Source organism: Fopius arisanus, unplaced genomic scaffold (genome assembly GCF_000806365.1).
Source record: "Fopius arisanus strain USDA-PBARC FA_bdor unplaced genomic scaffold, ASM80636v1 scaffold00038, whole genome shotgun sequence".
Taxonomy (NCBI): domain Eukaryota; kingdom Metazoa; phylum Arthropoda; class Insecta; order Hymenoptera; family Braconidae; genus Fopius; species Fopius arisanus.
This window is the reverse complement of record NW_011887777.1, coordinates 615,414-630,635: the sequence shown is the minus strand read 5'-3', so window position 1 is coordinate 630,635 and position 15,222 is coordinate 615,414. Positions and strand designations below refer to the sequence as shown.

Sequence of the window (15,222 nt, the reverse complement as noted above, 5' to 3'; positions counted from 1 at the left end):
GATCGATGCTACGATTAAACTGACAATTGGCGAGAAAATATTTCCACATTGTTACCGAATATTTGATAAATAAAGTAACAGCAGTATTTGGCGGCAGACATTCCTGAAGAATGATGTAAAATGATATGAGTCAGGCCCACTGGACACTGCGAGAACGATAAATAATAAAAAATAATTAAAAAACCCTCAATGGCCGGAAAATAGGAAGAAACTCATTAAAAGTTTTTCATTCCTTTTTTGGCCAGTTTAATTAAATATTTTGATACTGTGAGTAGCTAGGATTTTTTGAATGAAATTAATAAATGAAATCATACATTTCTAGATTCAATATTGATATATAGAATAAAATATTGTGGATAAGACAAGCATGAGTGAAAAATCTATCGTTCCCAGGGACTGTTTCTCTCCTTACGAATTATCAATTCCATATGAAAAATAATCTGATCAAAATATATTTCTATTGATTTCTCCATTCCCATCTAATCAACGATGAATTCCAATCACAAAGAAAAATATTATGTTGCTTTGGAAACTAAGTGAAATCAAATATTTTAAACGAGTTATAGTGTCAACGAAATATCTATGTAATATCGTGTGTATCACATGTCTTGTAAGCTGAAAAATCAATTTGTGATATTTGTATTCGTCACGCATGTGCCATGCTTCTTTCTTTTATCCTTTTCTTGAAGAAAATCCGTGTAAATGTCTGCAATTCCACGTGTATCTATACATATTTCCACATTATCTATCATAAAAGCCATTCGTCTTGCTATTAGAATATTTATGTACATTGATGAAATAAATCTGCGAAGTGAATATTCGTATTTTAAATGAAGAAACGGAACAACTGCAATATTTAAACTCTACTTCATTTATTCCATAAACATATCCGCATTGTATTAATTTACAGGTATTTGTTGGTGAAGTTCAAAAATTTTATTTTCCTTGAGAATGAAAAACACCAAGGATTTTTCCCTTTATATTGCCCAAGGACAACGACTAGGCATCTATCAGATTTGATTAACGATACAAATGATCGGCATGAATGTTACTAGCAATTTCAGATTCCCATCGGTCTCCATTGTTCAGAAGTTTCTCTTTGTTGTATAACAGTTCCTCGTGGGTTTCTGTCGAAAACTCGAAATTGGGCCCCTGAAAATTCAAAATTTGAAAATTTTGAATGAATTCATTAATTAATAAAGAAACTTCGTGGATTATTTCAACCTCTTAGCGTTCAAAAAACGGAATAAGATGAAAAAATAAACATTTTTTTAATGAAATGGGTTAACGATTCTATCCAAAATCCATCTGCTACTTTCCAAATTATTACGATTGTGAATGTCGTTTACTGCAATGGATTTTTTTATCTAAAAAATGGTCCTTTTTTCTCCTACACTTCAAAAATTAAATCTGAAGTAACACTAAATAATTAATCGAAATGTAAAATTCACTGAGCTCCCACAATTATAAAATTAAATGAATTGTAAATGTCGACAGAATGTAATGAAACTAACCTCAACTATAGCATCTACTGGGCAGGCTTCCTGACAGAACCCACAATAAATACACTTAGTCATATCAATATCGTATCTAGTTGTTCTTCTCGAGCCATCAGTTCGTTCTTCAGCTTCAATTGTGATAGCCTGTGCTGGGCAGATGGCTTCACAGAGCTTGCAAGCAATGCATCTCTCCTCTCCCGATGGATATCTATTTTAAAAATCTCGAATTCACTCATCTCAATAAACTGTTCCCTTAAAATACAACTTACGTTGTCGGACGACTATTTTCCGACATCCTAATTCACGTAATGCAGATAAACGCAAGTGATATGCATTATAATTTTGAATTTTGGCAAAATAATCATCTCAAAAAACATTACTAAACAATTTGCAATGCGATTTCTTACTTGAATGTGTCTTAACCAACTTAGAAAATTTAATAAAAGATTGCCGACTAGGTCGACAATAAGCGATTCAAGAAGAAAACTTGAAAAAGAGTTTATTGGTTAAAACGTGGTCAGCTACTAAAGTATCTTCCAACATTGGAAATTGAGTAAAATTTCAATTTCAGGGAACATCAAAACGGAAACAGCTCGATTTATTTGAGTTACCAATATAATATGAATATTCAATGCCAAATTATAATCAATTTTATAGAAACGTTTGAAGTAGAATATTCTTTCTCCATCTAAACCGTAGTCAGCTGCATGATTCGCACAATTCAATAACATATTTATCAAAATTTTACAGTTTTATAAAATTTGTAAGAGTGAACTACTTTTCGAAAGAGAAATTTATATTAACGATTTCGACAAGAAGAATATTTTATACAATTTTCCGTGTGGAGAATTGGGATTTGCATAATTCTCTGCGTAACAGGGACTTCTGCAGAAAACCAAAGTTGTTGGGCTATTGCGCAGAATTATTTAACTAAAATCATGACGAGTTTATGAATTCAGTGTGAAATTGTATCAGGTACCTTCTGAGTGCATGTTCTCCCCTAAACCTTGGACTCAGTGGTCCCTTCTCGAATGGATAATTGATAGTAACGGGCTCTTTAAATAACGCAGATAACGTAACAAGGAATCCATTTCCAATTTCTCGCAAATAAAGATGGATTGATTCGTTTGGATGTACATTTGGCCAGGATGAGCTGTCGGAAGGAGTAATGATGTAGTATTTATTTCGCGAAGGTTGACATGTTGTTGCTGTCTGAGCAACCTTCAAAGATCTCTGTGCTGCAAAATGAATAATTGAAATCATATTATTCTCTTTTCCCTTTTCCGTCACTTTTTACTGAACATTTTCGGCAGCTCTGTTGTCGCAGAGATAACCTCAAACTGGAGTAATCCAATTGATTACACAATATCATGTAATTTATTGTTTATGGAAAAATTGTTACTTGTGTAAGTGACTCTTATTTTACTGATGTGTTTTCTAGTCTGGATTTTTTTTCCGATTGTTTTTACTCACTCAAAACATTGTTGGCAAATCTACCGAGAACTCGAACGTTCGCCATGTTGAAGGACACAGCTGTTATGTATATATATGTCGATGTATATATACATCGTCAACTCGCCAGCAAAGATGCGTAAATGCCAAAAGCCGCACAAAATTCGCCTGGAGAATTTTTTTTCGGCAAAATTTTTAGGTAAAAGGCCCTTAAAAAATCCTTCGGAATATATTTTTTCGAGATGAACTTAACGTTTGCGGACAAAAACATTGTCATTGCATATCTCACGGTAAAATTGAATAATTAAAAAATTTACAATTTCATTCTATTGAAGGTACACAATTTTAATCGTACCTATGGCGGGATATATATAAATAATGATTGAACAGTGTTTTATTGCATAATTTACTCAGAATAGAATAAACCTGGCATCCCTAACGGACCAAGTTGACAGTTGGTTTAGAGTTCGGTAAGACTAAGAAAAATTTCCAGCATTTGAGAGAAAGTTGAGAAATTGTTTAGAGTTCGGGCTGTATTAGATTCTATGGCAATTACTAAACTCTAAACTTTCCGAAAGAGTTCAGTTTTTAACAATTCCCACAAATATTAAATTAATTGAGTATTTATAATGTTTATTAACTTTTGGGCTGGGGAGTGTTAAAAATTCAACTCTAAAGGGTTTCGGTAAGTTTAAAGTTGAGAGAACATATGTTGCTCCCCCCTCCACGCCGCAAAAGTTCATAAACATTATAAATTGAGTGTTAAAAATTCAACGCTAAACTCTTTCGGAAAGTTTCAAGTTTAGTAATTGCCATAGAATACAACATACCCCCAACTCTAAACACTCTATCAACTTTCTCTCAAATACTGGAAATATTTAAGAGTTTAACTCTCAACTCGGTCCGCCAAGGATATCTTAGTTTACAACTGAATTTATTGAAAAAAAAATAATGTTGGGATTTCAATTTTGTGAAATCTCGATGTGTTCTTTGTTTCTTTTTTCTACTCCTATCGCTAAGTATTCAATCCGCTGTCAAACGATCGATCTCCGTCCAATTCTGGCCAACTCAAAAAATTCAAAATGTCACGTTTAGAGAAGTAAAATCTTCTCGTGATTATTTTCATTCCTCTTCATATATGCTCACTTCATGAGTTATGCACTGTTATTACTCATTTTAAACAATTTTTGGACACAGGATATCTTCAAGAAAAATATGACTGAAGATAAAAATTAAATTAAACGATGAATTTTAATGAAACCCCAATGTGAGGATTCGAATCCCGGAAAAAATACCCCAGGGAAAAAACATCCCACACATTCAAAACGTGTTAAAACTCGCTCAATTTAATTATTTTTTAATTTAATTATTTTTTTCGTTGTCTATTTTTTCAGGGGCTCTAATTTTCCCATGGTCTATCAAATTGGGTGGGTTTTAGCACGTTTTGGGTGTGTGGGCTATTTTTTCCGGGGATATTTTTTCCGCCTACCGAGGATTCAACTGAAAGATTTTCCATCAGTTGTCCCATTGCTCTATTATTTCTATTTTTCCTTGATATAATATGATAGCTATTTTTATTCAGCCGCTAGACTACTCATTCTAGTTACTCTATTACCACAATGACAGGTCAATAAATTTTACTGATTCATTAGAATTTCCTATAACGACTCTCCAAAAAAAGTTTTATCAATCATGAGATGAGAATAATTTAGTGGTGAAGTAGATAATTAATTTAATATTTGTGGGAATCGTTCATTTCCGGGGTTGCGACTCAATGAAAACCAATTGATCCAAAGATCACATGTAAAGATGAATTCTCTGTCACGGAATTGGACTTCTTCTATCCCAAGATATCTTAGACATGAATACTCTGCCCATCTACTACACTAGTTGCATTGGACCCAAGTTGAGCAATTTGTCACGGTCTCATCTCTTTCACAGTGCAAACAATGAGTGCTGATATCTTCACAATTAAGGAGAATCCCTTTTCTGATTGTCCTCCACTTTTACCAGCATCAACTGTTGTCATTCCAAAGAAATTTCCTGCAAGAATCTCTTCAATGGAATGTAATACAAAGATTCCACAATTATAACTGTCCGTTTGCTGTTGTTAAGTGGGGACTTTCAGGGACCAGTTAATTCGTGATGTAGGAAATATCTGTAACTGAATGATTGAAAGCTTATATAATGTAAATATATACAGAAGTCATTTTCAAGAGCTCAAGATATTATTACCTTTTTGTAACAATCAATGAAAGAGTTGAATCTCGTTCTCTCATTTCTCGTCAATTGGTTTCCAACTGGATTAATAGAATACAGTGTGGAATTTGTAATGTCAGCATGGAGCAAAGCCCAATGACAATTATTAACATTGTAAGGAAGGAAAATGTCTGATTTACCAGTCAACAAGTCACGTAAAAACTCAACGTAAAAATCTGAGGGTAACTGTTTCTTGTTCCTGCTCACGCCTGTAACGAAATACTTACTTATCTCACATTTACGATATGCTAGATCATGATTTCGTTGCGAGGACCTCATCATCTTCACTGCTCAGTAAACAATCAGGGTATCTATGATCCACTTTCCATTGAAAATGCAAATAAAATCGTCTGACATAACGTTGATGTTGGAAGAACCATCGCTAGCTTTAATCGAGGCCACAAAAAACAGTCGGGGTAGGCTAGGAAAATGATAAAATACTGGGTTTGAAACCGTGTGATTATCATTGTATTCCAAAACTCGTTGCATCTGGACTTCTGCAATCTTCCTGATTCTATTGCCTTGTTGATAATTACTTTTATTTTTAAGTTGGGCCGGCCCACGTCTCCAATATTCTTGAGATTCCTCATTATCCGGTTTGCTTATTCTCTTCCCGGGACAGAAACTTTTGGGGTTGGTAGATCCAACTCCTTATATACAGCTAGAACGTGATCATGAGCCTTGATGATGAATCTCAAGGCTTTCAAGAACCCATCCTGATCTAATTTCATGATCCTGAAGTGGTTCTCAGTAGACGCGATAACTAAATGTTCTTCTTCGGAGCCAATAGGGTTGACCAAAGGCAAACGTATGGAAGGACGTCCTTCATCAATTAATCTGAGGATTCAGTCGATTGGTACTTGTTGACGTGTCCCCTTAAATCTTGAGGGAATTTTATATATGATGTCTGGTACACCTTGACCCTCAGAATAATATCCAGAATGTAATTGGCATGGGAGTCATTCTCCGATTTCGGATTTGGCCTTTTGAACAACCCCAAGAGAATGTGCAAATCATTTTTATGCACATGTGCAAGTTCTGTGTCCATCGTGGGTCCTTGGAGTTTCGTTCTCTCTTCACCTCGCAGTTGGTAAATGAGAGGAACATCGTGAGAAACCTCATCAAGTGTTGTATAAATATTCACAGGGGTTTCGAATTTATGCACCTTACCAGTGATTTTGAAAAATTTCGACCATTCTCGTTGCTTACCCGAGACGAAGTCAGTGAATCTGCCATAGCTGCGCTCCTTGTGGCCACTAAATTGCAGAGAGCATGTGATGTTTAGAGTCACGGGTATTGTTGCCTCAAAATCGCATGCATTTTTTCGAAAAACAATTCCTTTTTAAATAAAATATATTCATTTTTCAGTGTGACTGATCCAACATCTGATAATATTTTCGTGTGAATATTCGTTCAATTGTCTTCTCAGATTCTTCAAAAAACTCCTTGCTTTCTGACTCCTTGGGATTTATCTCACTCTTACAGAATTCGTTGACACGTCCGGTATGCGAATTCTCATCCGATTTTGGTATCTTCTTCTCTTTACTCATCATCCCCTCATGAATCTTTGTCCTAAGCTTACAGTTATCGTGCCGCCAGGTAAAAAATAAATTGGTTCGAAATACTTCGCGACGATATTTAAGAATTTTCAGGTATTCACAAATGCTTCGAAAAATATTGCTGGCCGTAGGGCCATTTTTCAAGTCAGTTTTGTCCTCTGCACACCATGGAGATTGAACATAATTAAGTGTGGGGGAGATTAACACTATTTTAACAATATTTATTATCACAATTCGGAGTAGTACAATGACACGTTGGTTGCTGAGAAAACAATTACGGAAAAAAGGGTAGGAAATACAAAAATTCTTGGTACCAATATCCAATTCCATCAAATATCGTAATGAGTGAAAGCATAAGAAAATTCAGGGGAAAAAAGGATTATATGTAAAGTATTTGAGACGCGAATGTATTTGAAGTAGTGTAGACGCCGCTCCGGGTAGTAATATGTCAGGATTAGAGTAGCGCAAACGCAGTAGATATTTAGCTCTGCTGTGGACGCGGCGGGACCACAAAGTTAAAGTGAGGTTATGTTGAGTTGTTAAATTTCAGATTTGTTGATGGAAAATGTTTTTTATTTATATTGGTTTGCTAAATAAGACTTGTTGCATTTTTTGTTCCAAAATTTGCGACGAGTTGAACCTGATCGACCCTTAAAGGCACTATTAACAACGGAAAATTGAAAATCACGTAGAAAGTTAAAAAATACGAATTATTTCTGTTTTCACAGAAATTATCCGATGTTGTATGTATACCGTTGAGTAACTCCGATATCTCAATGAAAGAAATGATGAGGGATCTTCCATTTGACTTCTCACATTAAGGTTTGACTAAAGTCCTTCCTTTAATTTGATTTCCGTCTTTAGTAATATATTTTTCTTGAAGATATCCTGTGTCAATTGTTTAAAATGAGTAATAAGAGTGCATAACTCATGAACTAAACATTTATGACGAAGAATGAAAATAATTCCGAGAAGATTTTTCAATTCTCTAAACGTGACATTTTCAATTTTTCTAATTCGTGTTCTTATACGCCGGATAGATTTTGAAAAAAATCTATCGTTTGACAGCGGATTGAATCTTTAACGATAGGAGTAGAAAAAAGAAAAAAAACACATTAAGTAAACTAAGATATGCCATGTTGATTCTGCTCGGAATGAATTGTGCAATAAAACACTATTCAATCATTATTTCTATACATCCAGCCATAGTCACGAGCAAAATTTTGTACCTTCAGTAAAATTAAATTGTAAATTTTTGAATTATTCAATTTTACCGTGAGATATGCAGTGAAAAAGTTTTTGTCTGCAAGCTTGCGGCTCATTTTTCGAGAAAAACTTCCCCAGAAGAGATTCTTCCGGAAAAATTGATTTGGAATAAACCATTGGTGGGAAAAAACACCGAATAAATTGCTTCGGAAAAATCAATATGGTTGAGAGCCATCTTTTCGATAAGAGTTCACCGCGGTATTTACGTTGAGTTAAGACCCCCCGCCACCGAACCCAGGTAATCGGGAATCTCAATTTTCATAATACTAGCGCCGCCCCGGCCGCAAGCGGCCGGGACGTTGACCCCATTAAATGTGTGTATAGTATAGTGTGATGAGGTGACGATGCGATGTATGGTAGAGATGTCGCTTTCGATTATCGCAGTTGAACGATTATCGATATTCAATGTCAATTCGAGATATATGTATTTTTTATATAAGGATTATATATAACGATCCAAGCAACACCGATAATTTTTTCTGGGCAAAATCCCTTCCAAGCAATTTCGAAGAACGTGCGATCTTTATTTTGGGCATAGTTGCAGACATTCCGGATATTTTTTTCGAAAGAAAATTCTTGAAAATAGCACATGCAATTTTTCAACATGCATGTAAAGGGAACTTCATATTTTGCTTAAAGAAAAATAAACAAACACGAATCTATGAGCATTTTTTTTTAATCCCCAAAAACAAAATACACATAAATTTTTAAAAACCCAAATTTATTTCAGAAAATTACTTTCTCTCTCCAGCGGGAACAAAGTACACACTTTTCTGACATTGCTCCTATGCCGGAGAGAAAAATGATGGTCTCACCACGAAAGGTAAAATAAAGAAGGGTTACCCACGTGCTTACCACCGTCGCCTTCGGCTCGGCTCCGGTAATTCTGCACGTGGGCAAGCCTTTTTTACTTTACCTCCCAAGGTGAGAAATATACTAATTGTTGCTCACTGTCCTTTTATTATTTTAGGCGAGATCTCTTGAAAACTCATTTTCAAATTGATCAACGCTTTAATCCACAAATTCTGTGCTACTGAAAAATCATTGCGAGGAATGCGGACAGTGGCGAATGTGTATCGCATTGTCGATTCATCCCAAGCAATTACATCGGGGAATCCCCAATGAAAACACTCTCCTTTGATCATCTTCCTACAAATATCGAGCACTCCCTTTTTTTTCAAACACTTGATCATCCCCTTAAAATCATTATGATCTCCAAAAGAATGGCTGATTATCGATTCGACCGAAGAACTCTTCTGATAAACCTCTGCCATTGAAGTCCAGATGTCATCATCTTTCATACTTTCCAAACACTCCAATCTCCTTTCAAAACTTGATTTTCGGCTTTTATAGAAATTCTCATCAAACAAATCAAGCGGTCCTTCCTGAAATCTTGAGACAAAAGCCCCAGGAATCTTGCCTATCCAAAAAAGTTCTTCCCAAAACAGCGAAGCGAATATAGTAACCGGAAGTGATTCACATTTGACTGCTTTAGGATATCCACACTTAATGTAATGGTTCACCACGCAATTCTTGAGTCTGTTGAACGCTTGAAGATCATTTTCATTAATCGGTTTCCAAGAACGACGGGTCTGGTTAACCCCTTCCCCTTGAACTTGGAAGACCATTTTTTTTGTTGGAAGATTGGAAAAGTTTTCCTTTTGTTCCAAACGGTTTATAATCGCCTTTCTTGTGAGCGGCGCGAGTTTATTCAATTGGAGCTTTTTTGCAATGTCCATGAGTTGCAAATAATGGAGACGCGAATTTTGAGTTTCGAGGAGTTCGAAAGCAGCCACCACATATTCTCCAGCGCGTTGAGGGAATTTTACTCGTTCGACCTCAATTGCGATCGCTTCCTTTAAGAGAACGATCTTATCAACCGGAATTTTTTTGCAATTTTCACGTAGAAATGTCAGGCACTGTTTGGCTGAAAAAAGACTGAGCTGGGTTGTTTGTGTTCTTAGAAATCTGATGATTGATATTAACATTTTTGATAACAGATGCGTGGGTAAAAACTGTCGTATGTGCACAGGAATTCTAGGGTAATTCCCATCCACTGCCATAATCAATTTTTCGAGCTTCCTTTTAATTTGCTCTCCAAATTTGACGAGTTTCTTAATATAATGCAATGGTTTTTGTTCCATCATATCGTGTACTTGTATGGCTAGAAGTTTCGCTTGGGTGTAGTCGATCAAAGATTGACGATTCTTGAAGAGTGGCAAGGTGCTTATAGAATACGACGGGTATTTTGTCGGATTATCTCGGTCCAGGGCTCGAGCAATTATTGAAATCACGTGAGAGAAGTCGTGGTGAGGATTGTGATTGGGAAAGTACAGAGTTAGAATTCGATGAGCTAAGGAAATTAGGATGGAGGAGACTCTGACCATTGGACCCTTTTGGGAGTAAAGATATGAAGTCAATGGTTCATCCCCCGCACCGTTGTCCATTTCTTGACGAAAGATTTTTTCAAGGACGGAGATCATCTTACGACGGGATGCTGCGGCACCTCCTTTCATTTTTTCATAGATGTTTTGCAGAAAGACATCGTCAAAGACGTCGAAGAATGATCCGTCCCTAGTTTTGTAAGCTGGAATAATTAAAGAGACATGTTAATCTTAGACTGGTCAATTCGTCTTGGTGTTTCAATTGGTGTTTGAGAGATGAAAGACAATGACAATTTAGTCAGTGTCACGAAAATCGTATAATCATCAAAAATACCATTAAATGGTAGCTATTTTAATAATCAGAGGCAAATGGAAATAAACTAAAAAATAACAGATTTTTTATTCGAACTTAAGAGCAAACACGCTATAACTGAAATCAAATGATTGAAAAAGAAAAATAGTTTACCATTCTCCAAGAATCCCTTTTGCAGCATTTCCATGAATGAACTAAGTTCGATTTTCTCACCATTAAGCTTATCATAATCTCGTTCTCTTGCAAAAAACCAATCTTCCCCTCCCTCTACTAAAAAAATGGCGAAAAAGTACTGTTCTTCTTGCCTCAGCGTCAAAATATTGAACAGAAAATTTCTCTCCTCCTCATTGAAATATCCACAATTCATTGGTTTAGAGAAAACTGTACGAATAATTTCAAAGATTATCCCAAAGCGTTCATCCACAGGTCGAACAATGTCATCAATATTAAACTCCGTCTCAACAACGTTTCGTTGTCTCCTATCCCATTCAAATTTAAATTCACTTCGACGGTCCGTGTCTAATTCATAAATATTCTCTAAATGAAAATCGTTTGTAGCACCAGTTTGTTTGGCCCTATTCAAATTATTCACCAAATTTCCAAAAGAATAAACATAGGCGCCTGCATCTGGTGTTTTTTTCAAAACTTGATGGGATGTTTTGTTGACGCTCTTCCAATTTTTTAAATAGCTGAGTGATTTTTTTTGACATGGACATCTGCTATCGTGAGGATTTGTGGGGGTTACATTGACATTCTCATTTGTTCGGAGTTTTTCTATTGATGCGATCGTGTTGGAAGGAGACGACTCCACCTGAACCAGTTTAGAAAGCAACAATTGATTGTTGTCTGGGTACACCGAAATATTTTCATCTGCCTCTTCGACTTCCAAGTCATCCTCCAGTAACATTAGATCCTCGTTTAATTGACATTTCAGCACTTGTTCGTGGCGCTTTTCTTGCGGAATGGATTGATTACTCAAACTGGTAATATTTTTTTCGCTGTCCATATCTTCATCAGGTGATACCAGTTCCTGTTTTGGAATCCAAAGAGGCATGGGTTGAGGAACTAATTCTACCACTGATTCCTCTGATAATGTTCTAGGACGCTTTTGAATCTTGTAGGATTGACCTGAGGTCAACAATGTCATTGATGTTTCGTTCATTTTTTGAATGTTTCTAGAAATTTCCGAAGAAAAAAAATTCATAGAACGTTTTGAATTGCGAATTTGGTTTTCTGAGGAAGCATTGTTGTTCACCCGTTCAAGCGGCTGTTGACCTTTTGCCAATGCGGTGGAACTTACGGATCTACTGAATTCTGGAGGTACCTCTTCATCAAACTTGCGAGTTCGTTTTCTTTCTTGTCCCTGGAGAAGTGATGGGTTGAGAAAATTGAATGCAAATAATTGACAGGAATTATGTACTGAGAGAAATTCGCATTGCGATACTGAGTTTTCACAGTTTAAAATTCCAGTAAATTTATAAAATAATTAAAAAATTAATAAATCGATGAATAATAAACGAACCATTCTCGTCCTTGAAAAATACAGTGTTCTGAGAATCTTACAATTCCTATGTTATGTACACTTCACTCCATGTGTACTGCTGATATTCCAAATCCAAAGAAATAGCAACACCAAAATTAATTGAAAATTTCAAGAACGCAACGCTAGTATATGTATATGGCTATGGTATATGTATATTGTACTGCGGTGTCGATGACGTCCGAGTGCGTTTTGAACACATCTTCTCAGTAAAAACAATTCTGTCTGGACGCCCCCACTATCTCTCATTCAGTTAGGCGACCCAATGTCCCCCACTACTCAAGTTCATAAAAATAATTTTCCCCACCAAAAACTTCATTGGCTGCATAAATATTAGGGAAAATTATAGTCTACAGCAGGGCAAACCCATTGTAAGAGGAAATGGGCCTGATGGACCAGGGTCGTGAAGGCCCTTCTCCTACTCTGAAATCAACCGAAATGGGGGTACCCCTTAAGAAAAGGAAAAGAGGAAAAATTACGCTGAAGAACAGGAAAAACGGGGAAAAAAGTCAAAAATGGAAAATTTTTCTTTTCTGTTCCCATCACGTATTTATTTATTTTGAAAGCTGATGTTACTACTAAAATGTCAAAAAAGAGCCTGTTAAATTTCTGAGGCGACGAACAAATTTGAGTATGTCATGTTTCAGTCCTCCCGCAATTATTTATTCAAGAAATAAAATTGATTAACACTGATGAACTATCTATAGAATCTTATCTCTTGTTTAAATTTCATCTTTTTAGCTTAAAATGCATTAAAATTCGATATAAAATAAGGAGAAAATAGGGGGAAAATGATTGGAGGACGTTAAAGAGCGATATCAATTAAAGGGATCTGCCAAGGTTACTAACAAATAATAAAATAACCACGTAGCATTGCCTATAACTTTCATTCAATCCTGTGGAGGCTTTTGTACGTATTTTAAAAATTATTTTTTAGTAAACTTGGCAGATTCCTCTTAATTAAAATTGCCCGTTTAGCGCCCTTCAATGATTTTTCCTGATGGAATATACCTACCGGTTTATTGTGGTTTCCATTCCACAGCATTGAAGCTGGCCAAGAATGGGCAAAAATATATTAAAAAAAAACTAACTTCGCAGAATATAATTAATTCGCAGAGATGGCAAAATCAATCGTTTTCTTCTTCCAAATTCAATTCAGGTTTCAACCGAACATGTCTAAGAATTTCAATGAATCCACACATGATCCTATTCAGAAAATATTTTTGTCCTTTATTACCCTTTATATTTTCCAATTTTCAGAAAATCCATTCGGATACTTGTTGCTAATTTCTTAGCAACAACAGCTATACGGATTTTCTTATAATGGCATTCGCGACTTATTGTTCATTATTATTAGTTTATTCAAAAAATAGTGATACGGAATTTTTCCACAAGAAAACAGAAATTCACCGCGAAATTGGGACAAATCATGGCGTTTTATTGCTCAGGTATTTCCACACTCACACAATACATTTTCTGCTGTAACTATTCAACTTGGCACTTAATCGCAAAAGCAATCATAATCAAAATGTACACTGGTTTAATTGTGAAATCGATGTTTATAAATTATTGAATTTCAATCAATTTTGACGATAATATACTGCAATTCATTTGGCCCATTATTCTTTGATCAAATTGTATTCGATTGCCAAATGATAAATGATTCAATATTCAAATTTGAACGCATTACAACAAAGAGAATATATTTTTTCTTCATTAAATATCGTTAAGAAAATTATTTGAATATGAATTCGGTGATAAGCATTGACTGAAAATATCTCCTAGTTTTTTTCCGTATATGTTTAAAATTGTGAAAATATAATATCGTCTTAGCCACATTTCTCTGGTCGATCTTTAAGATAAAAATCGATCATTAAGCAATGATCGAGTATTGGCCGAGAATTGATCAATTGAAGTGGAAAATAAATTAAAAGCCCCTTACTCTTTCACTATAAGGGATAATAAGGATTAGTTTCAATATACAAAACGATCATCAACTACTAATTTTGATAAATTACTACCATTTGGGGCGCACTTGGTATCATCTTGTAAGGCATATTCGAAAAAATATTTATTAGATGAAAATAATCAATATACACACAAAAAACGCTAAGAATACTTCATACAATGTTATGCGAATCCCAAAAACATTTAGGAAAGTGATAATAAAACTGAGAACCAGTGAACTTTCGAAGCGGGGTAATCCCCGGAAACTAACGGAAAACAATCGAGAGTGGCGGTGTCACGCTATACATTTATTAATTATTCTTTGTTACAATTTTCTCATATATCTGAATTGCTTCTCAACGTCACACATTTCTCTCCCTCTGCTCACCGTGTTTATGATTTCATATATCCGATTTCTTCCAGAATTGCTGCGGCTAGGTATTGCCATACGATACGCTTCATCGTTATCTCTTTTGCACACACATAATGTACAGCTAATTCATGTCAATCATTCAATCTCCCCTCCAGTTCTCTTCCCATCGGATCGTGTTTGTTTCTTATTTTTATTAAGTTTCTTTATTTCTCTTTCAGGAATTTTTTGAACCATCTGTTTTTGACTCATCAACGACATATTCCACAGACATTTTCCAGATCTTGTCGCTTCAATCGCTAGACTTCCGTTATTTGTTTGTAGTTTCAGATGTATCCTGGTGCATTTTTTTCTAGTCTTGGCCTACAGTATGCATACATAATTTTATGTATTTACTTTGAACTCTATTATTTCTCTTCCCACCATCAACTTATAGTGAGTTTCTCGGATAAAATATTTACTGTTAATTAACTCAATTCAGTGCCGGACATAATCGTACTTGAAAATTTTTAACGGACGTTATTCTATCACTTTTTTCCACTAGTATATTATTTTTTATTATACATAAATTCCTTATCATGTCGTCATTAACTTAGCCTCATATATTTTTATCGGGTGATTTATGAACAATCT

At 35.2% G+C, this 15,222-nt stretch overlaps 1 protein-coding gene across 1 annotated transcript; it reads right to left on the bottom strand.

Moving 5' to 3' along the window:
* Nucleotides 1-855: 855 nt before the first annotated feature.
* Nucleotides 856-3,082, bottom strand: ND-23 (NADH dehydrogenase (ubiquinone) 23 kDa subunit). Its single transcript, XM_011304598.1, has 4 exons — nt 2,973-3,082; nt 2,479-2,737; nt 1,515-1,707; nt 856-1,152 (listed from the first exon to the last, which is right to left on the bottom strand). The coding sequence occupies exons 1-4, from the start codon at nt 3,016-3,018 to the stop codon at nt 1,021-1,023; spliced, it is 630 nt and encodes a 209-aa protein (XP_011302900.1). The 5' UTR covers nt 3,019-3,082; the 3' UTR covers nt 856-1,020.
* Between the last annotated feature and the right edge of the window lie 12,140 nt (nt 3,083-15,222).